The 24,134-nt window shown below is 40.2% G+C and overlaps 1 protein-coding gene across 5 annotated transcripts in view; it reads right to left on the bottom strand.

The window, feature by feature from the left end:
* Nucleotides 1-20,162, bottom strand: part of ABCC5 (ATP binding cassette subfamily C member 5) — a 90,575-nt gene extending 70,413 nt beyond the window's left edge. For 2 of the 5 annotated variants that reach the window (XM_077879854.1, XM_077879853.1), the window contains exons 1-2: nucleotides 19,870-20,161; nucleotides 16,255-16,438 (exon numbers count right to left, since the gene is read on the bottom strand). In XM_077879854.1, the coding sequence (XP_077735980.1) occupies nucleotides 16,255-16,383 (129 nt within the window). In that variant the 5' untranslated portion in view covers nucleotides 16,384-16,438; nucleotides 19,870-20,161. Of the gene's footprint in view, nucleotides 1-16,254; nucleotides 16,439-17,695; nucleotides 17,846-19,869 lie in introns of those variants that run through there. The other 3 variants (XM_077879851.1, XM_077879852.1, XM_077879855.1) reach the window with 3 other exon arrangements.
* Between the last annotated feature and the right edge of the window lie 3,972 nt (nucleotides 20,163-24,134).

A 24,134-nucleotide genomic window follows, 5' to 3' on the forward strand; every position in this document is an offset into this window, starting at 1 on the left:
GTAAGGGGTGGAGGCACTGTGTCAGGTGGGGAATAAAAGTCCTCTGAAATTCTCAAACCTCTACAAAAGTTTATAGCTCTTTCACATTCTTAGAGGATGAACAGACTTATACCTTATCAATGCAGTTTCTGCGGGATGCCTGAGTGGCTCAGTGGTTGAGCATCTGCCTTCGGCTCAGGGCATGATCCCGAAATTTCGGGAATGAGTCCCACATTGGGCTCCTTGCATTGGAGCCTGCTTCTCCTCCCTCTGCCTATGTCTCTGCTCCTCTCTGTCTCTCATGAATAAATAAATAAACTCTTTATAAAAAAAGAATACAGTTTCTAGGAATATGCCCATCTTGACTCCCAAAAATTTCACAGCCAGTGCCTGGGCCTTAAATTTTCTATAGGTACACTCCTATCCTCTCCCTCACAGATGTTCCAGCAAAATCTGCAGAGTGTCCTGCAGCAGAGGCAAGTCTTCACGTGTTAACATTATATCATCAATATAATGGGCCTGTTTTACTGATGTGGAGAAGGTGAATAGGGTCAGGTCTTGGACTACTATCTCATGACATATTGTGGAGCTATGTGTGTAGCCTTGAGGAAGCACATGAAAGGTCCATGACTGCCTCTCCCACTTGAAGGCAAACTGATCATGGCTATCAGAAACCTGTACTTGTCAGTCTTTTCCGTGAATCTCTTTCAAGATGAAGTACTTTTGCAGGAACACTTTGGCAAAAACATCAAAATAAAACAATAAATGTCTGTAAATGACAAAAGACTTAGAAATGGCCATGGTTAAGGATCTGATGAGAGTTCATTATAACATGATTGACATGAAAATTTGGTTATTTCTGTGACACCCTTTTGAAAATAATGAGAATTATGACTGAATTTATATCAGATTTTTAGAAATGTACAATTTCTGGAACAATTAAAAAAAAAAAAGAAAAGAAAGTTTAGCATCACTTATTTGACAATGCTTCCCATGAAATTTAATATACCAAATAAGCCCAATTAGTTCAATGTCTTCCTTTCACAAGGACAGAGAACACATCTTTTGCGATGTCGCAGGGATCCTCTGAAAAATCCCAAAGTTAGTTCATTCAACATCAACAAAACTTCATTAGAATTTTATTTATGGGAAGTTTGTCAAAAATACCAAAAGGTTTAAAACACTCAATTAGATTACAAGCCACTGTGAAACAATACTTAGTTATCTGTTCTGCCAAAGTGACAGTTATAGACTTCAAAGTCTAATACAGAAAGTTACAGAATTGTAAAAAAGAAAAAAAAACAAACAAACAAAAAACAAACAAAAACAAAAAAAACAAAAAAAAAAAACTAGCTCTTTTAATAGAGAAGACTCCGTTTTCTAAAATAATCAAAGACCTGATAAAGATAACATGAGGCACAGGAAATTATTTCCAAAAAAACATAGAATCTTTGTTCTCTAGGCAGATTACTTGAAAAGTAAAGAAAAACCATTCACAGTCTCATCAAGAACGTCAGACCAATAGTCCTAGAAAACTTTGTCCTTTTAGCAAATGAAATAAAATGGTTTCAGTTTTACATGAGTACATTATTGATGTTAAAAGTTATTTTTCCTTAAACCAATTAAATAGAACTCCCTTTACATAATAATTTTGGCAACGCCCTCGGGAGATTAAAAAAAATCACATACGTAATATATATCCAGAGACATACATAATATGCAGACAGACACAGATATCCGATAGCTTTCATTCCAAAAGTCTAGCCATGAATCAGATATCACTCACATGGCTAAAGCTTTTTGGGGCAAGGGAGCTTCTACAGCAGTTTGTATTTTGAAAAGTCCCTTTTTCCGCATTTATAAATTCAGTCTCTGTGGGCAGTATTTATTTTGGTTATCTCTTGGGGTGTTTACATTTCAAAGACATGATAAGATTTACAACCTCAAGGGGGGGGGGGTGGCACAGAAAGACTGTAAGTTTTCTCCTAGGAGTTTTTTGAGTAATTGCTATTTAGAGCTTTCTTCTGTATTAAGGGTTAGACAGCACTGGGCATTTTGTCTGTTTCACTATCAAACACCACAATATCATCCCTTTCATTCTATTCTCTTCACTTTCTAGAAATCCCACTCATAGAGTCCTAATCAGGCTTTGTCACAAGAGCTTAGACTTCAATCCATGGCAGCCCGTACCCTCCTAGCTTTGCAAAATGGCACACTATGGTCTCTAACCCTACTCATCTTGTAGCCACTCAAGAACAGTCCCATATGTAAGTTCCCTTGTTTATTAAACCACCTACCATTCTGGAGTGGTCTGCCTCTTTCTTTGGTGTCTTCTTGCCCTGAATGTATGGGGGCTGGTTTACTGCAGGAGAAGCCAGCTCACTGTGACAGCCATTCTCTTCCCTCCTTTGCCAGAGTGTGCTATGTGTGGTTTCTCAAACATGCATCAAACCTACTGGCATTTTCAGGGTGTCCCAGGACTCATGTGGGGGTCCACAAGCATCTAAGATATGGGTCTTCACTCCCTATATCAAGGTTGATAGCCAACCAGGGTTCTATCCCAAGGAGGATGCCTCTTTCCCATTGTCATTTCTTTGGTCTCCCGGCTGGCTTGCCAACTGTATCAGCCCCAAACCAAACCCGCACCCCCAAGGAGACACCAAAGAGGTGTCAGGTTTAACAAACCAGGGAACTTACATACGACACTTTTCTTGAGTGGCCACAAGATGAGTAGGTCTCCATACCCACCTGCCAGAATCTTAAAAGTTTCTATAGAAGCCATAACCAGGTTCAGTCCTGTATACCATATAGATGGTTGGTCTCAACAACACATTACTATCTCAAGCCTACGTCCCTGGGGCAGCTTCTGGGAGAGGGGAAGGCAAGTGGAAGCCACATTCCAAGGGCAAAGGTTGGGGTGAGGAGCTTCCAATTTTAAGGGTCCAGCTCATGGGTCAATTGGTAGTTGCATCCTCTTGATGACCTTCCCCCAACAGACTATTAGCTTTAGTACTTTCAGGTTTATTTTGTTGACCTGAAGCTACCTCTATCTAACCTACCCTGGGGCTTTAGCAAGAAATAGAGGCAGCTAGTGTAATCTTTCTTGTTTGTAGCCAGATCTCATGACTAACATGTATCTGTAAAGGCAAACTGCTTACTCGAAGATGACAGATTATTTGGGCAAATTAATTTATAACAAGCCAACACAGCACTTACTATATGCCAAGCATTATGTCAAGTACCTTATAGATATCACAATGCCACATTCCTTTCAAAGAAAAAAACAAGCCAATAAACCACCACTCTACAAGATGACCTTAAATGTACCTTTATAGACAGCTCTCCTGTTTTCCCCAGGATGAGTATCAGATTAAAATAAACTATGACTCTAACTCTGACTCTTTCAACTAACCTCATGATAAGCAAATGGTAGTTTCCAAAGTCACAAGTACATGATTAGAACACTAGAATGTACATAAACAATTTTACTTAATTGCAAAAGAGTACTTCTTGTTTTTAAACCAAAGATAAACAGGTGTTAAAAGATAGATACATTATACTTATATTGAAACATAAAATTAAAAAAAAAAACATAAAATTATCTTTATATCACCCTGCCAGTAACTGCACAGATGTCTCATCCTCCTAACTATTCTACTGGAGGCCTAACTTCTCTCTAGACTTCCCACAAAAGTTTATGTGGCCATGCAAGGCAGGAAAAAAAAAAAAGTTTATCTGTTTAAAGGTAAAGGAAAACTAATCCTACCATATTAACAGTCTGTAAAGTGAGTTGTCAACATTCTAAGGTTGAATGGATTAAAAACGGAAATGAAGCAAGAGAAAAGACTTAATATATTCAAACTATAAGGGCTTACTATGTGAAAGTGTAAATAATATAATAGAGAAAAATGATTCAGTGAATATTGTGGGACAAATAACAGATTAAAGATGAATAAACTGAGATCCAGGTTTCACACTGTGATACTGTGATTTATAAGAAGTATATATCTGGTGACTTAGATAACCAAAATATATTTCTCCTATGTATTTGATCTTCATCCACAGCTATTGGATCATGGCTCCAAAACCTCTTAGAATTTTCTCAGTGCTGAAAGTGATAAAAGCACCTTTTACTGTCTTAATCAAAGTGACTTTTGGCACCCAAAGTTGGGGGCTGGCTGCTGAGAGGACCAACCATGTGATTAAAGGGTTGGAACGTTCAGTCTTGCCCCCACCATGGGGCTACAGGTTGAATTAGCCTATGGCCAGTAACTTAGTCAATAATGACTATGTAATGAAATCTCCATAAAAACTCAAAAACCACTGGATTTGGAGAGCTGCCAAGGATGGTGAGCACATGGAAATTTGAAGAGACTGACACACCTGGAGGTCCATGCCCTTTCCCCATATCTCGCCCTGTGTTTCTCTTCATCTGGCTGTTCATTCAGATCTTTTATCATACCCTCTACTAATAAACTGATAAATGTAAAAGTCTCCCTGAATTCTGTGAGCTGCTGTAGCAAATTATAAGGACTTTAAGGAGGAGATTGTCGGAACCTCCCATCTGGAGCCAGCCTGTCAGAAATACAGGTAACAAATAACCTGGGGCTTGCAGCTGGAGTCTGAAGTTGTGAGGTGGGGGCCTGTTTTGTAGGACTGAACCCTTATTCTGTAGAATCTGATGCTGTCTCTGGATAGTGTCAGAATTGAGTTGAACTCTCAGACATCCTGCTGGTGTCCAAGAATTACTTGATGTTGTGTATAGGGGATGCCCCCGCCCCCCATGTTGGAAACTGGGAACACCAACAGCTAAAGGATATGCCATACATTAATCCATTTGGGATTAACTCCAAAAAGTTACATTAAAAAGATGAAATAAATAGAAGAAAAAGAATTAAATAGCTCATTTAAGCTGAGCTATGGGAGGGAGGTAGTCTCCATTTTCGCCCAAAGCCAGAAACTTATCAAAGGCAAAATGGATGGTTTTAAATATAAAAAGGAAAACTTCTGCAGAATGAAATTTACATTAAGGGGAAGGGAAATAAAACTAAAGAAATGACAAGGTAACATATATTTGAACAGCCCACTTTTATTGAAAAATATATGATTTTTTTTAACCTATTCATTCAACAAGCATTTATTGAAAGGCCTCCTGTGTGCCAGGCATTGCTCTAGGTGCTGGGGATGCAAGAATGAACAAAGAGACCCCATACCTCTATATCACTACCCTCTAGAAGGTTACTTTCTTGTATTTATAAAATGTCAAAATGCAGAATAATCTACTAAATTGGTTCAAAAGCTTCTATCTCTCAGCCTCTAAATTCAATGTCACCAACTAAAAATTCTAAATTTTAAGATACAATTCTACATACCTCCAATACAAGGAGGGAAGTGTTAAGACAAACATACATCATCTGAACATGATCTAATTTTTAATATGCCACCAGCAGGTACTCAGAAGAGTAAACTGGTAATATGTAGCACTCTACAAGCTCTTTGTCTTTATAATAGTAATGTATGAAGGAAAATTTACCAAAGAAAAAAATAATTTAAATCCAATGGTTCTATAGGAACTAAATACCTAAAACAAAATTAATGGCTAAAGTACATTAGATCAAGTACATCAGGCTCATTGCTGTCCAATACAAATACAATGCAAGCAACAAATGTTAATTTAAGTTTTTCTAGTAGCCACATTTTTTAAAAGGTGAAATTAATTTTAATAAAATATTTTATTTAATCTGATACAAAATGTTTTCTTTTAAATATGCAATCAACAAAATTGTAATAATGTAAAATTATGTACATTTTAATATACGTAATAAATAGTTCATTAATTACATAATGTGAAAGTGTAGTAATTAAAATTATTAATGAGATGTTTTACACTTTTCTGTCCAAGTCTTTGAAACCCAGGGTATATTTTATATTCTAGCACATCTCAACTTGGACCTCATATATTTCAAATGTTCAGTGACACATGGCTACAGTATTTCACAGTGTATGCAGTCCCTTAGTTCTCAAGTAAGGGTGCTTTTGCTTGCCCCAGGGGCATTTGGCTATGTTTGGAGACATTTTTGTCTGTCACAACTATGCATCCAGTGGGCAGAGGCCAGGGATGCTGCTGAACATCCTACAATGCACAGAACAATCTCCCACAACAGAGAACTAACTACCTGGCCCCAAAATGTCAGTAGAGCTAGGGTAGGGTAGCCCTAATTAGCTAACCAGCTCATATAGTATTTGATATATGATGATCTAGGGGGATGTCTTTTATGAGGCCTATTTATTTTTTATGTTAAAGTATTTTAACAGGAATTTAACAGTATTTTTTTTCTTTCTTTTTTTTTTTTATGACTGATTTTTTTTTTTAATTTATTTATGATAGTCACAGAGAGAGAGAGAGAGAGGCAGAGACATAGGCAGAGGGAGAAGCAGGCTCCATGCACCGGGAGCCTGATGTGGGATTCGATCCCGGGTCTCCAGGATCGCGCCCTGGGCCAAAGGCAGGCGCCAAACCGCTGCGCCACCCAGGGATCCCAATTTAACAGTATTTTTAAGGTATTTTTTAAATCCTTTTTAGAAGTAATTTTTTCAAGTTTCTCCTGAGATGGGATAAGGGCACCTATTTCTCTAAATGTGCACTGCAGACTGAAAAGCCTTTCCACAGCCAGATGACTCGGCCAGAGAGAGGCATCTGCAGCAGTTGATTCGTTCCAAAGGGAAAAATACTGCTTGATCCAGGAACTGAGAAAACATTAAACAAGGAAATACTACTGCCATTTATATCCTCCTGAGGCTTTTGTAGCTAGGAGATGCTGAGCATTTTTTGTCCTACTAAGGCGATGGTGAAGGGGCACAATGCGAGCTAAAAGGGGTCCCTGAAATCCAGGTTCTGCTCGGTTCAAATAAAGGTCAGGGAAACACACAGTCATATTCATGTCCATCTGGTGAAGTAAACAAGGGAAATTTGATCCATTAGCAAACGGAGATACTTGCATAAGAGACTTCCCCACCTCTTTGCACTCTAACACCATCCCCATGGCTGGGATAATCGGCGCACCTATCGCACAGCATGACCACCGTTTAACTGGTTTGTCCCATCCCATTTTAATAGGCTGCCACAGCGGAATGCCTGCTGACAGGGCAACCATGGGCTTTTCCCTGCATGGAGGCCGCTGGGACAAGTTACCAGGGGCCAGAAATCATTCCCCAGACTGAACAATCCCTTCCTGACAGCAGGACAACAGCAGGACAGCCTTCCTAAGCCAGGGGGCTGAGGATTCATCCAAGTTGTCCCTGAATGCAGGGATGGCAGGAATCAACTGGCAGTGCAGAGGCGCCTCTCAGCTTCTGAGAGGATTAAAGGCTGCAACACTCCTGTCTGGCACACTCCACAAAAAAAAAAAAAAAAAGAAAGAAAGAAAGAGGTATTTGGGGCACAGAGTAGACTGGCTTCAGATCTTACAGCACATTCTCCCTCTCCTCTCCTTAATTCACAAGATCTTAACACAACCACAGAATGGGCAGCTTCTGGCCCAAGTAAAAGTTCTTTCTTTTTTTTTTTAAGATTTTATTTATTTATTCATGAGAGACACACACAGAGAGGCAGAGACATAGGCAGAGGGAGAAGCAGACTCCCCACAGGGAAGCCCAATGTGGGACTCAATCCTAGGACCCCAGGATCACGACCTGAACCGAAGCAGACACTCAACCACTGAGCCATTCAGGTGTCCCCCAGGTAAAAGCTTTCCTATAGATGTCTTGGCCCTGTAGCCACCTTTATGACAAACATCTAGAGAGACAGACTTATTAAGGGTACTCTTGTATGAGCACACATAGATCTCAAGAGACTCAAAATACTGAAAATTAAATTAAAAAGAAATTAACATTTTCTTTTAAATTAGCAAAGAAATTTAAAAAGTTGATACCCTCCCAAGACTAGCTAACTTCAAGTGTTCACATCCTCTCTACCTCTAACAAGGTAAAGAAAACTACAAAGGAAAAAAAAAAAAAAAAGAAAACTACAAAGGACATTTCCTTTTTTTTTTTTTTAAGATTTATTTATTCATTTATGATCAACATAGAGAGAGAGGCAGAGACACAGGCAGAGGGAGAAGCATGCTCCATGCCAGGAGCCCGATGTGGGACTCAATCCTGGGACTCCAGGATCGCGCCCTGGGCCAAAGGCAGGCGCTAAACCGCTGAGCCACCCAGGGATCCCCCAAAGGACATTTCCTCTCCCAGTTCCCATCCCATCCTTAATCCAGTGGGTTAGGGACATGATCTTGACTATCTCAAGCTCTTCCTTTAAGAATTTCCAGATAGGGGCAGCCCGGGTGGCTCAGCGGTTTAGCGCCGCCTTCAGCCCAGGGCCTGATTCTGGGGTCCTGGGATCGAGTCCTACGTTGGGCTCCCTGCATGGGGCCTGCTTCTCCCTCTGCCTGTGTCTCTGCCTCTCTCTCTCTCTCTTTTTCTCTCTCTCATGAATAAATAAATAAAATCTTAAAAAAAAAAAAAAGAATTTCCAGATAGCGGCCACTTCAGTCCAAAGGGACAGCAAAATTCTAGAAGGCAACGTTCATGGATTAATCCATAAGACCAATGGATAGAACTTAACACCAACACCATGGTAAACAGGTATTTTTCTACAGTTCATAACCTAGCATTATCCAATAATCAGCAGGAATTTGAGGGCTTTCAGTTGTTTCATAAGCTAAATTCCAAGGAACTTATTCAAAGTTCCTATTACACTGGGGTGTGAGATTAATGTTGCTATTACAATGATAAAGTCTTAAAGGATTAAACTGAAAAATCCATCAGAAGAGAAAAAAGGACTCATAGGAAACACTTGGAACCCCATTGGTTGAGGGGATAGAAGAAACTTTATTCCATGAGATCTACAACAGAGGTTCTCTGCAATGGCTACATATTAGGATCACCAGGGCAGCTTTAAAACATGAGGGAAGCCTGGGTGGCTCAGCGGTTTAATGCTCCCTTCAGCCCAGGGCCTGATCCTGGAGATCCAGGATTGAGTCCTGCATCCGGCTCCCTGCATGGAGCCTGCTTCTCCCTTTGCCTGTGTGTGTGTGTGTGTGTCTCTCTCTCTCTGTGTGTGTGTCTCTCATGAATAAATACATTAAAAAAAATTTTTTTATCTTTAAAAAATAAAAAAATAATAATAAATAAATAAAACAACACAAGACCTACTCCAGAGATTGGTTTAATTGGTTTGGGATAGGGCGCTGTATTGTTTTAATATTTTTCAGTGATTTTAACATGCAACCTAGACTCGGATTTAGATTTAGATTTAGATAGAATTTTGCTCTTTTGCATTTGACAAAATCTCATCAAGACTGTCAGGCTTTAGCTTTCAAAGAAAAAAAAAAAAAACAGAATCCAAAGTAAAATCTGTACATAAAACTTCCCTTAGTGCTTAGTACCACACATACATCCACATCAGATCCTTAGTGTGAGACATTAGCAGTTCCGTCACGTGACCCCAGTACTGCAGAGCAAGGCTGTAACCGCCAACCATGATGAGAAACAAACACAAAAATAAAGATTTGGGCAGCTTGGCTACTTTTCTGCTCAACACTGTATCTGCTTTGGTAAGCAGAAGTTTTCACCTGATATCTAATAACAGAATTAAGTTGATTCCCTGAACAGCTAATTCACAAAATAATCTTAAATAACTATAACATATATAAGATCTAATTACCTAAATAGGCTAACTCCCTAAAAAAGAGGATAAAGAAGGGATAGACAAGCTTAATTCTGCTAATTAGTGAATGTTGGTGCACCAAATTAACTTCACATTAATCTGTAATTTTGATATTGAGAGGTTTGACCAATGCAAAGACTTCTAGAGGCCTTGTTTCCTGTTCCCGGTATTGACCTTTTTATTTTTGATTAAGAGAAAGGGAAATAATGTTGAGACATTAAAGAGAGCATCAGCAGAAGGCGACCTAAAAGCAGAACCAAGATTTCACTGAAAAAGTTTTCATTAATCATTTGTAATGTCCAAATTATATATCTTAACACAATAAAGACGTCGGTATTTAAAGCTGCTTAAAATACAGGAAGCTGTTCCAATACTTTTCTTCCACTTTGACAGAAAGCTTCCTTAACTCAAGCCAACAGGCTATATTTATTTCCCTTAAACAGCATTTCCTAGGAAAGAAGCAGCAGCCCTACTGCAGACAGCATAAAAGAGCTCATGATCATGGCAGCAGGCCAACCTCAGGAGACCCATGGCACTGTAGATTCATTTCACCATGCAAGAAAGCCACTCAGGCTCTGAACCAGTAACAGTGCTGTTGTCACCTCCACCAGAGGACTCTGGGCTGCTATTGGAAACCAACATGTGGCACCAAGCCAGATAACCGTATCACACTTGTACTGAGCTTTATACAGCTTTATAAATGCCTACAGGGAAAAGAGGGAAAAAAAAAAAAAAAAAGCAGGTGTTCTTACTCATCGTATCACTGTCCAAAAAATCTGCTGAGTCACTAAGTACCAATCAAGAGAAAAATAATGCAGAGACTGCAAATACTAATCTCCTTTATCCTGCTCTCCTTCCTAACAGCAAGTGGACTCACAGGTAATATTCTTGACTCTGAAAATACAAGGACATAGACAAATTCACATACCCTTAGTCCATACAGAAAAGCTTTCAGAGTCAAATCTCTCATAACAGTAGTTGTTCTAGGTAGAGGGGTTAAGGGTAATCTATGTTTTCTGCTATCACCTTCTACAACTTTGCACAGTTTCTACAGTGAGGCTATAATTCTTTCTTAATAATATGTCTTAGAATCATATTTCTCAGTAAGAGATTAGACTCACATCCTTGACCCCTAGGATACAACTTCAGCTCACCAAAATACTTCAAATCACTAATTATGAAAACTCCAACCAAGGTTAGAGGGCCAGTCTCACACGGAACTAAGAGAAACACAAGTGAAGATCACTGGACTTCATGAATACTTGCTTTGTTACCTTTTCTACAGGCAAAACATTCTAACTTGATAGAAAGAAAATTCCACCACAAATTTCCACTTGAGAGAAGGGAAAAAAAGAGTGAGCAGTCATAATGGCATATGAACTTGAGTTAACTTCTGCTTATTTTCCGTTCTTCCTCTTTTCCTAGATTAGACAGGTTTTGTGAAGAACAAGTCACCCTTGGCTTTGGCTTGAGAGCAGCAAGCAAAAATGACTACCTTCAATAAAAAAAGCTTATAGAAGTGCCAAATAGCTTTGTCTTGCTCAAATTCGAATTTTAAGCAACTAAAATCCAAACTCTTTGGCCTATGATTCAAGAACACACATCATCTGAAACTCACTGACCCATCCCTCTACATCTGTGACTCTACACTTCATGCATAAAGTCAACAGGGCCTAGTCCTCTGTATCTGCAGCAATTTCTTCTGCCAGTTCTTTACTTCTCCACCACATTACCTATACCTCAAGTACCGGTGAATGCCACCTCCTCCTGAAGTATTCCCTGACCTCAAAAACCGAAGCACTCTTTCCTTCTTATTAATTTCCACAGCACCTAAATTACAATAATCTGTGTATGTGCCTATGAGTTTCAAGTTCTACAGCAGGGCAGGCAGGACCCACACCAGTTTATTTTCATCTGTACCAGACCACTTTGTTCAGAGCTGTGTGTGCAGCTTGGAGACTGCTGAATAAAAAAATGAATAAACATCTCATCTTAAAACAAACCAACCAGGGCTTGTGGAGTGGCGTGATCTACATGTGCATACTGAAAGCAACTGTAAGAAAAGGAGCCATGCCAGGAGAATCATGCTTCAGACACAGTCAGTGTTTAGGAGCAGTCTAGACATAAATCTTCATGTGGGTTCAAATAATGCCGGCCTAATGCCAGCCAAGGTTAGGACTTAGACTCAAAAAATTTACAGCAGCAGAAGACACTGCCCCATGCACTTCAGGATTCAAGGATGTCTGCTAAACATTAAATCATGTGTGGCCACAAGCATTAACTCAATAGTCCTAAACAAAGGTAAGTGTAAAGATGAATGATTTTTACCTGAATTATCTCTATGCTGATGGGATACAAATATTTGAAGATGTGACTGATGAGAGCATTTTTTCCAAAGGGTATTCCAAAAGTTTCCGCTACAATATTAAGAAATGGGCAAACTGTGTACTATGACTTTGTTTACAGCTTGAGAAAAAAAATCACTGGCCAGTTCAAAATCACAATTTGTTCCTTGGTGCTTTGCTTCTGATTTATGGTTTGACACAGTTTCATGTTTCCATGTCAACTGAACCCATGAAAGGCTAATGGTGGTAAATAAAACCTTGTTTGCCAACTAAGAGCCACAGATGTATCCTTATCTTTTGTTACTCGGAGGTGCTGTTTTTTATTTCTGATGGATACCTGGCATCGGAGAGGCCCTATCCCAGATTTCCTCCTTAACAGCTAATACAGAAATGATAGTTAGCAATCAAGTGACATGAAATTGTAATCTCTAACCAATTAGCTCCTTACATTTTTAAAAAATATATGTTTATATAGCCATCCTGCTTCCCAACTACTTAAATTATCCATTTTTATACCATCTCTGAGCCAGAAACTTTTTATCATCTTGCTAGTTCTCTCAGCAAACTGCTAACATATGATGTAAGTTCAAGATAAACGTGTCTAAGAAATTTGGGGTTTCAATAGGTAATAAGATCCTAGGGGGAATGTGAACTTTTAAAAACACCTGATAGTTATATATTCATTTTAATGTATATAAAAACCAGCCTGCATAAACCTATGATTTTATTGCTTAGGTCAAGGATGAACAAAAAATAGAAACCTGGTAGATTAAAAGAAATACTTAAAAAAAAAAAGTTCAGAGGGTACAAGGATAAGATAAAAATCATGAAAACAGAACTCAAATTTAAAAGTCTGGGAAACATGAAAGGATAACGAAAACGAAATTCATGTGGACTTCCGAAATTTTATCAAAGTGGTATTAGCCTTCCTGTTTCTTCAAGATAAGACTTAATCACATGAAGGAAACTTGCTGTCTGGGAGCTGACTTAATAATTCAGGGGACAAAAGGCACAACAGTGTCTCTATTTCCAGCTCTTCTCCACCTGCAGAGGAAAAGCTGGGCTGTCACTACCACATTCTAATGTCAATTTTACTCTAACCAACTAGACAGAGACCCTGGCCCCAGAAATTTCACCAGACCACACATAGCTTCCCAGGTTCCACTTCTCTCTGGTCTAGAAGACATCCTTGAGCAAGCTTGCTCACTCTCAAGGTTTCATCTACATGATGCATTAATGACTTCAAATTTTTCCCCCTACTCCTTGCCTGTGTTCTATCTACTGATCACTTTATCTGGACACACTCAAATTCAACTTGTTCAAAGCAAACTCATTCTCACCTCCTGAATCTTCTTTTCCCATACGTTAGTTTGGGGATTCACAGTTTTAAATTCTTATCACCAATCCCATGCCCCACCCCCAGTACTTCCTTCTCCTTCCAGAGATGTCCCTAAGTCTCTCATCCATCCTCACTATTATGCTTGGACACAGACCCCTGGCCTCTCTCATGTAATTTGGCATAGGAGCCTCCTGACCACTCCTTATATTTTTGTCTCTCCCTCCCATATGGTTTTTTTCCACACTGTCTCAAAACTAATCTTCCTAAGATAAAAATCAAGTCTTAAAAATCCCTTCTCAGCTTAGTATCATTAACCATCAGGTAACACAAATGAAAACTACAATGAAACACTACAATGAGATATCAGACATACCCATCAGAATGCCTAAAATATAATAATAATAAAAATAAATAAATAAATAAATAAATAAATAAATAAATAAATAAAATATAATAATAATAACACCAAATACTGGCAAGAATGACAAGAAACTGGATCATTCATATATTGTTGGTGGGAATGTACAAGTGTATAGCCACTATGGAAAAGAGTATTGAAGTTCCTTATACAACTAAACATGCACTTACCATATGACCCAGCAACTGCATTCCTGGGCATTTATCCAGACAAATGAAAGCTTATTCACACAAAATCCTATACACAAATGTTCGAGGCAGCTTTATTTGTAACAACTACACACTAGAAATAACCCAAAATGTCCTTCAACAAATGAATGGTTAAACAGACTATGGTTCCTCTATAACATGGAATAGTACTCCCAGTTAAAAGGAAAGAACTATCTATAGCATAGAATGCTACTCACAAAAAGCACGGATATGTACAACAAAGTAGATGGATCTCAAGGGAATTATGCACAGTGAAAAAAGCCAATCTCAAAAGTTATATACTATGTGATTCTATTTATATAGCATTCTTAAATGACAAAATTACTGAGGTGGAGAACAGATTAGAGGTTGCCTAAGGCTAGGAGAGAGGGGCAAGTAGGTGGCTGTGGCTCTGAGGAAGGTGAGGGTAGCATGAGAGATCTCTGTGATGCTACTGTCGTGTGTTCTGACTACAGTGGTGGTCACACAAATCTACACATGTGAAAAAACTGCATAGAATACACACACACAAACCAGTGCCCACAAAACTATAAAACCAGTTAAGTCTTAATAAGGTAGATGGATTGTATCAATGTTGAGATACTGTACTACAGTGATGCAAGAAGTTACCATTGGGGGAAGCTGGAAAAAATGTATATGGAATATTGGGGCACCTGGGTGGCTCAGCTGGTTAAACATCTGCCTTCGGCTCAGGTCATGATCCCAGGGCCCTGGGATTGAGTCCCAATTTGGGTTCCCTGCTCAGCGAGGAGTCTGCTTCTCCCTCTCGCTCTAGCCCTCCTCCCTGCTCATGCTCTCTCTCTCTCAAATAAATAAATAAAATCTTTTTTAAAAAAACAAGTATGTATGGAATCTATTTGTATTATTTTTTGCAAATGCATGTGGATCTACAGTTATCTCAAAATAAAAAGGGGGAAAAAAACCCTCCCCAATAACTTCCAAGAGCTCCCAAATGGCCATAGTAAAACATTCCTTAGTATGGCATGCAGAATTTTCTCCTTCACACCCTAAGCTCTAGAAAACTATTCTAAGATCTAACATTTACTGAGCACAGGCTATGTGGCAGGCATCATTCTAAGCATTATGTATGTATTATCTAATTTAATCCTCAGTGATCCCATGAGTTTGGCTCTACTACTAGTACTATTTTATTCATAAACCACTAAGCACAGATGACATAGTAGCTTGAAAGCATCTCCACCCAATCATTCTTCGAAACCCATTTCTAATGCTACCTTTGTGACTTTTTCCAGAGTTAAGAGCTATACTAACAGTGCCTAGCACTCAGAAGATATTCAAAGATGTTTAATATAAGGCCCTGATAAATGACACAAATCAGTTACAAAACTGGCATCTTAAGGATTTGACAGTGATTACGTTGACTATGTTTCTCCAAAGTTAAGCTTGAATAGGAAGGCACTGTATAATATACACTGTGGACAGAAAACACCTATTAGTGAGAAAATGTTGATTAATAAACAACAGCTTTCATATATCAAAGAGGGACAGATAATGTCAGGCTAATGAAACTCCAGTGTCAGCTGCAAAGTCACATGATTCTCAAGTTTTCACATAACAAATACATGAACACAAACTTCACCTTCCCAAATCCAATCACCCCCATCTTCCTTATTAGTTACTTTTGCAATTGAAGAAAAGGTATAATTTTTTTTCAGAAGAAAGATATCTCTTCCAGTTTAAAATGTGTATTTCATTATTTCCCTTGGAGAAAACTAGATTCTTATCTAAAGGCTCCTTCACATTCACGGATTTCCTTAGAAAACTTAAGAATTCTACTACAACAATCTAGAACTGTTCTAATACTCTGAAATCTGACTGAGTCCCTCCAAAGATTCACATTTTAAACACAGAAAACAGAGGTAGAAGGAAAAAAACAATTTTAAGTACACTCATGAAGTTTAACGGTTCATATTCCCTCTGGTCCCTCCCCAGCACCTCCACCCCCATCCCCATAAGCTGACTTCTCTTAAGCAAAGCCTTTTTAGAAGGCACCAAAGGGCAGTATAAGCCAGAGAGAGAACTCAGAGGAAGAAATAGGTGGGAGGCCGAAGCCAACCTCTCCTCCTTCACATGCAACCATAAATTCTTACCAGTGACCTAGAGTCAACAACAAAAATGAAACTTCTTTTTAATGATGCATTAAATGAGAAGAAAAAAAAAAGGTGTGGTCTAGTATAGCAAGTAGGTAAGAAAAGGGATTCAGGAAAGGAAATACTGACCGGTCGAGTTCTCTTATATTTGGAGTCCTCGCGGTCTCTATGCTGCCCAGAAGTACTGGTTCTCTCCCTCACATTTCTATAACCAGGACTGGGGATGATATACTCTTTTCCTATGTCGATATCCTTCATCTTCTCTGAGTGGAGGTGCCAGGGCTCACAGACTTTTGGTTTCACTTGAGAATTTCTGAAATTAAAAATCATCAAGGAATTACACTGTATGTTAATTATACCAGAACTTTCAAAATACTTTTAAGAACTTTAAAAAATTTCATCAGAGAAAGATATTTCCTATGTTTTGCATGTTCCTATGCAAAAATACTTTAAAATAGGAAAAAAGAGGGATGTCTGGCTGGCTCAGTCAGAAGAGCATGCAAATTCCAGCCCCATACTGAGTGTAGAGATTAAATAAATAAATAAACTTAAAAAAATAGGGGAAAAAGGACAAAAGTTTTCTTATGGTATCTACAAAAAATAATTTTTCAGAATTTTTTCAAGTGCCATTTCATTTTTTAAAGAAAGAAACTTCAGTGTAGGAGAATCAAGAATGACTACTTCCCACCTCTAAAGGGGGAAAAAATTAGAAAAAAATAAACACATTAGTAAAGAGATACTGACCCCTTCGAACTAAGCTCAAACCCAATGTATAGAGAGAACTTAGATAAGTCTCTAAAAAAAAAAAAAGGCTTTAAGCCTGTTCCAAGCATTCCAAACTCCACAATTTTAAAATGGATATCATTCCTTCTGCTAAATGTTACTAAATGAAAACTTGCAAAGCAATTATTCTACCAACGATAACTCAGCATTTTTATAATCGGGTAACAGATTTGTTGATGTTATTTTAAAGCTCCATGAATTTACACGGATAAAATACAAAACAATATTGCACCTTAACTTTACAAACAAATTCCCCTTGGGGTACTGAAAGTGGTCTAAAATTAGACCGTGGTGATGGTTGCACAACTCTGTGAATGTACTACTGAAACACTGAGCTGTATATTTTAAAGGGGTGTATTTCATAGTATATAAATTATAACTCAACAAACCTGTTATTAAGAAACAATAACAAAAACAGATTCCCCATCCTGTCCTACAAAATCTTAACGTAGTATCTCCCTGAAACTGTTCTAAACCCCTGCTTGCCTGCCTAACTTTAATCAATACCTGTAATGACTCTGGTTCCTTCCGAGAAAATAAAGCACATACATGCCTCTTGAAAACGTTTTTCCGACTCAGAGACTGTTCAAAGTTTCCCAGACACAAGCTGAGAAAACACCTTTCGTACCAGCCTCACGAACAATTTAAGAAGTGTAGCTGTCTGTGCTGCCTTTCGGATGCCATAAATTCCTACCTATCACCACGTCTTAAAAGTACTACTCTGCGGATAAAATTCTGACAGCTACGATTCATTTTTCAAGATATCAGAGAAAAGGAAAATACTTACTAAACAAAAAAGGAGTAACTCTCCCCCATACAGACACACTTCTAGCACACAGAAAGCTTGACTTCTGGCCTCTCAGAAGTCTGGTTCATGTACCCTGAGTTGATACTGCTAGGTTACTTATCTTTAAAAAAAAAAAAAAAAAAAGAGTCACCTTGTCCAAGGACAAACTGCAACATAAAGAACACCAGCTCACCATCGAGAGCACAGCAATCACGTCACTGAGACCTCATTAAGCCTAAACTATAAACAGACCTGGCATCTGCCAGGGTCCCTGATGTCGGATGCAGCTGCGGATCAGAGTAATCCCTCTTGTTTTAAGGACCACAGAAGTTCAGCCTTCCTATCAAAAGGTTCCCTAATGTAGCTGATTATGTGGAGGCTGACAAGATTAGACCTCCTTTGAAAAAAGGCAGGAGAGAAGTGAGTTTGAAAGGGACACAGCCAAACTAATTCACAATACCAAATGCCATGTCAAGAGGAACATAAAGCACATCTCAATTGTCTAAGAGCTCCTGATACCCAAAATGTGTTTTCAATCACTTTATTCGAGTTCTGTATGTACAAAGGGGGTGGGGAGCAGCGTCCTATTAACTCTAACACTGGTTTCCTTAGTGTCCTGGGAGAAGAGGCATAACGGTGAGAGAGGGCAGGCCTTCAGGAGGTACAAAGTTACTATCTCTTGGCCTTGAACATAAGGAGGATTCCATCTTCTGTGTATCAGGGTTATAAGCCAGGGGACCCCACATGGAGGCCACCCAAGAGCTAGGAATCCCTATAGGCTGTAGAAAGAAACAGGCTCAAATCTGAAGAAAGCAACCAAGAAAGGATCAGTAGGCTCAACTATTTTTTATTCTACCTGTATTTCTCTATTTTCCTCTCTTCTCCCTCACAGTTGTTAAAAAGTTGTTTTTCAATGGTAATTTGCTTCAGCTTTCAAGAAAGGAAAAAAGGATTTTTTTTTTTTATTTTAATGTTGGAGTCACAGCTATACAATGGCACTAGCAGAATAACTAAAGTGGGAGAACCCCAAAGAAGTGACCAGACTCAGAATCAATAGAGTGGAGGCCATCCGGTCAGCTGCCTTTTTTTTTTTTTTTTTTTAACCAAGTCTCTCTTCCAGTGGTAAACGTGTAGACATTCACCCCGCACAATGATGCAGAGGAAACTGCATGGGGGGGCGGGGGGGGGGGGTTCCACAGGACGACAGGAACTGTAACCAGCCAGACTGGTGTGTCCAAATTGCCTTCATTACAACATTCCTTAGGTATCCGACCTTAGGAATCTCATTCAGGCCCTGAAGCTGCACAAGAAGACCTGAAGCTATTTACCACCCTCCAGTACTCCACTTGTTGTGCCTCCAACCTTCCGCTCCTTTCACTCAGGCCACGGACCCCATTAAAACCCCTCCATCTCGCCCTTCAAAGCCTTCTGAAACTTGGCCAACCATCCCTGTGCCCCGCTGCCTCCCGCCTCCCCATGGAGCCAGATGACCCCCCACACACACCCGTGCAATGAACGCAAAGCAACATGCAGCCTTGTGTGGTGGGAGTGGAAAGCGACTGATGACAGCCAGGAGATTTGGATCCCATTCCGGGGGCTCTGCCCGGGGTTTGCTGTGCGCACTTAGGTCACGAACCTCCATTTATCCATTTGCAAAAAAAAAAAAAAAAAAACACAGAGGAGGACTTCTAAGGTCGCTGGCAGCTCAGAGTCGCCGGCGTGCGGCCTGAGCACGGTGCCCCAGGCCTCCCTCCCGGCGAGCATGAGCGTGGGGGCTTCTCCGCGACCAGCTCGGCCTGGGATGCCCTGACCCTGGGGCGTTCCCACGGCCGGCTCGGGCGCGAGGAGGCCACAGCGACCCACACCCACGGGGCGCGGGCGCAGCACCCCCTGGTGGCCGCAGCCCGGAATGTAGCCAGCGCTCCGACCACTCATCCCACCCCACCTGCCTCCAAACGCCAGGACCTCGCCGCGAGCGCTGGGGTGGGGGGGCTGCATCCCGCGGAGGGGCCGGCAGCAGACCAGAAGGAGGCCAGACTGCGCTTACAGGTCTCCGTGTCCCCGGGACCGCTCTTACCCCCGATCCCAGCCCGCCACCCCCGGAGGGAACACGCAGGGGTGACCCCCGTGACAAGCCAGGGAGACGGAGGGGGTGAGCGGGAGCAGATACCTACCCGTGCCCGGCTCCAGGACGACCGCACCGGCCACTCGACCACGCTCCCGAGCATCAGCCCCGGAGCAAAACAAGCCTTTATAGCGGCATTGGCCGCCGGACTGCGCAGGCGTGCTGCACAAAGACTCCCCAAGACTGAAGGGAATTGTAGTCCCCCTTCCCGAAGCCCGAGGCTCGACACACTGCAAAGGACTATATTTCCCAGAAGCGCCGCAGAAGCCCCGGAGGAGGTGTAGGCTGCTCCTCCTTTCCAGCGCGCTCCTGGCTCTGCACCATCCTTCTCAGAGCTTCTGCGAGCCTGTCTGGAATCTTCTCCGAGGCCGTGTGCCCCAGTGGGTGGCCCGGAGGCTTGACAGTGGCCGTGAGTGGGCGGGCAGCTCGGTGTTTGTAGGCAGGGCGGACCGACGGTGTGCGGCCGTGTCTACACCAGGAAACACTGTGAAGGTCATCAGCCATCAGCCAGCCCCAAATCTTATCTTCATATTTTAACGATTGTTTGCTCAGGGTTCGATACTGCATTCTGCGCTGATACCACCTTTGTCACTTTTATTCCATTGCCCTTCACATATTCTTGGGCTACCTGGTTTCTAGATACCAAAAGGTGAGGATCACAGTCTCTAGAGTAGCAAAAGCCTTAGACTCCTTTTCGTAAATCAAACTGAGGTTCCCAAAGAGTTTCATCACAGTATTTCTCTTTGTGTTTCATCAACACGATCATAACATCACTAGTCTGTTGAGTGCCTACCTACACGTATGTGGTGCTTTACATGAAATTCTTGTTTCCTTTAATATCCATAGCAACACTATATGTAGGTATAGATTTTCCATTTCAAAGATAAAAAAAAAAAAAGAAGGTAAAGTGACTTGTCCATCTTTATACAACGGGCTAGTGTGAAGACGCTAAAGTATCATAAAGCTGAATTAATTAACACGGTGTTCCTGCATAAGGATGGATTAATAGGCTGATCCAACAGAACAAAGAGGCTAGAAACAGATTCATGCATATATGTAAACATGAACTGTGATGGAGAAAACATTACAGATCAATAGAGAAGAGAAGTTTGGATAAACAGTGCTGGACAACTGGTTATCTGTATTTTTTTTAAAACTCGGGGAATTACGTTAGCCCACATAGAAAGATCAATGTAAGGTAGATCAAAGGCCTACCTGTGAAAGGCAAAACTTTAAAATGTTTAGAAGAAAATGTAAAATATCTTGGTGAATTTTGGAATAGAGAAGAACTTCTAAAACAAGTTGCAAAAGCAAATCATGGAAACGTTGACATATTTTTACTACATTAAAATTTAAACTTCTGTACAAGAGCCATAAAGTGAAAAGTGAAACCACAAGTTGTAACTGACAACATTTTTTGATAACAAAATATACAAATAATTTCTACAATTCAATAAGAAATGGCAAATAACCCAGTACAAAAATAGACAAATATGAGGTACCTGGGTGGCTCAGTCGGTTAAGCGTCTGCCTTCAGCTCAAGTCATGATCCCAAGATCCTGGAATGGAGCCCCGCTTCGGGCTCCCTGCTTGTCCCTCTTCCTCTGCCCCTCCCCCTGCTCACCTTTGCACTCTCTCTCTCTCTCTGCCAAATAAATAAATAAAATAAAATAAATAAAATCTTTTAAAAAGAAAGGAAAATGGTAGTAACAGTTTACACACAGTAAAGAGATCTGAGCAGCTATTCAAACATGAAAAGATACCCAATTAGGAAAATAATCAGGGAAACTGAAGTTAAAATATCAATGAGATACTATTTTAGGCCTATCTTATGGGAAGACATAAACACCTGACAAAACCAACTGTTGTCCAGGAAACAGAATATTTCACATGTTGCTGGCAGAGTGAGTATCAATCAATAGAACCACATTAAAGAGCAATTTTGCCATACTTTGTAGATTGGAAATGGGCTAGAGGGCTTTACTGTTAGACCCCTAGCAAATGCCCAAAATTTAGTGGATTGAAGTCAAGTTTATTTCTCTCATAAGTAAAACTTTAGGTAAGTATATCAGATTAGTACTATAGTCCTGCTCCTTGCAAGCAGTCAGAGACCCAGGGTGTTGGTGGCTCTCTCAGGGTCAACATATAGCTCCCACAGTTGTCCTACTCATTGCCACCACCAGTCACCCAGGTAGAACGAAGGAAAAACAGAATATGAAGAAGCGTGACCTGGTGTTGAGGCACCAGCAGGGAAGCAACATACATCATTTCCATTCACCTTCTTTTAGTGACAATTTAGTCACATGGGCACATCTAAGCGAGAGAGAAACTGGAAAATGCAATCTGGTTGGGCAGTTATGAGCCATCTGCAATTCCATTACAATGGAAGTAGGAAAAGACTAATAGTTTCCACCTCAAAAGCCTGTCCTTAAACCCAGCAATGCCACTTCTACATATATGCTGTAGGGTAGCCTTTCTCAATGGAGGCTTCTGTAAGTGAATTAAGTTCTAAACAAAATTATCAGAGTTGCTATTTTCTTAATTCTAAGGATAACGCATATCTAGTATCATTCTAGAGGTCCAAGGGAGAAGTTAATTCATTCCACACAGTGAAACCTTAGGGCATCAGGGCTTAATGCTATTAGCTGAGAAAAGCCGCTCTAAAGAGCCTCCCCCAAGGAGGTATATTCATTGTGCATTGTTTGTAGTAGTGAAAATAAGTTCCGTTAACAAGAGAACAGATAACTAGATTATGGTATTCGTACAATGAGATACTATGTAGCAGTTAAAGAACAGAGGCTATAACATATCAGTATGTATAAGTCTCAAAAACAATGTTGAACCAGAATAAGTTACAGAAAGACTCAAATTGTATAGCCCCGTTTGTCTTAACTTTGTAAATATGCAAAAGTGTGATCTGTTGTTTATGGATACACATATATGTACTTAAAAATATAAAATATACCTGGACATAATAAACAACAATTTCAAGGTATAGTTGGAGGTAGAGCTGGTGTTGGAGGTACAAGAATAAGATCAGAGAGGGATGCACACAGGCTTTGTCTGTTTCTGTAATATTTTATTTCTTTTTTTTTTAAGATTTTATGTATTTATTCATGAGAGACACAGAGAGAGAGGCAGAGACATAGGCAGAGGGAGAGGCAGGCTCCCTGTGGGGAGCCCGATGCGGGACTCGATCCCAGGACCCCAGGATCACGACCTGAGCCAAAGGAAGACGCTCAACCACTGAGCCAGCCAGGGCCCCTATTTTATTTCTTTTTAAAATAACTTGTAAATGGGGATCCCTGGGTGGCGCAGCGGTTTGGTGCCTGCCTTTGGCCCAGGGCGCGATCCTGGAGACCCGGGATTGAATCCCACGTCGGGCTCCCGGTGCATGGAGCCTGCTTCTCCCTCTGCTTCTCCCTCTGCCTGTGTCTCTGCCTCTCCCTCACACGTCGGGCTCCCGGTGCATGGAGCCTGCTTCTCCCTCTGCCTGTGTCTCTGCCTCTCCCTCTCTCTCTGTGTGACTATCATAAATAAATAAAAATTTTAAAAAAAAAACAACAACAAAATAACTTGTAAATGTTAAAATTTAATAAAGCTTCGAGTGGGTATACAGGTCCTTCTAATATCTTTTGCTATATTTTTATTAGCCTTTAAGAATTTCACAATAAAAATGTTTTAATATCATAGAAACAAACCATTTCTCCTCTCATTGGGTATATGTGCAATTAAACAGAAGCATCTTGCAGATACCTGTATTATATTTATATCTACTGATGAGGATTCCTGAAGCACCTCTGGCCATCTGGTTGGATAAAAAACACTTTTCCTCAGCACACCTCAAGCCACCTTGCCGAGGTATACTAGTACTTCCAACCAGGCCTCAAACACTGTAGAACTCAAAAGCTGCATATCTGAGACCCTCATATCAAATGAAAAGTTTCTAAATTCTCCCTGAAATACGTCTAATATACTGATTATATGTTAAAAAAAAAAAAAAAGCAGCAGATGAGCATTATGCAGCCCTGGTGCCAGGCCTCAATATGCTATGTACTGTCTATATACTGTCAGGCCAATGGCCTGAGCCAAAGACTTATTTATAAGTATAACAAGATTTATACTTATTTACATGGTATTGATTACAAAGCATCCCCTCCTATTTTAAGGGGATGCAAAACACATTTTAGTGTTTGTATCGTAAAATGTTTTGGGGGATGATATTTTCCAACCCTCAGGCAAGGCACTAAAGTGGAGAATCTATGTAAATCCAGACTTGTGCATATATTCTAAAATAATATTTATGTTGTGTAA

The sequence above is a fragment of the Canis aureus genome, chromosome 31 (genome assembly GCF_053574225.1).
Source record: "Canis aureus isolate CA01 chromosome 31, VMU_Caureus_v.1.0, whole genome shotgun sequence".
Classification (NCBI taxonomy): Eukaryota; Metazoa; Chordata; class Mammalia; order Carnivora; family Canidae; genus Canis; species Canis aureus.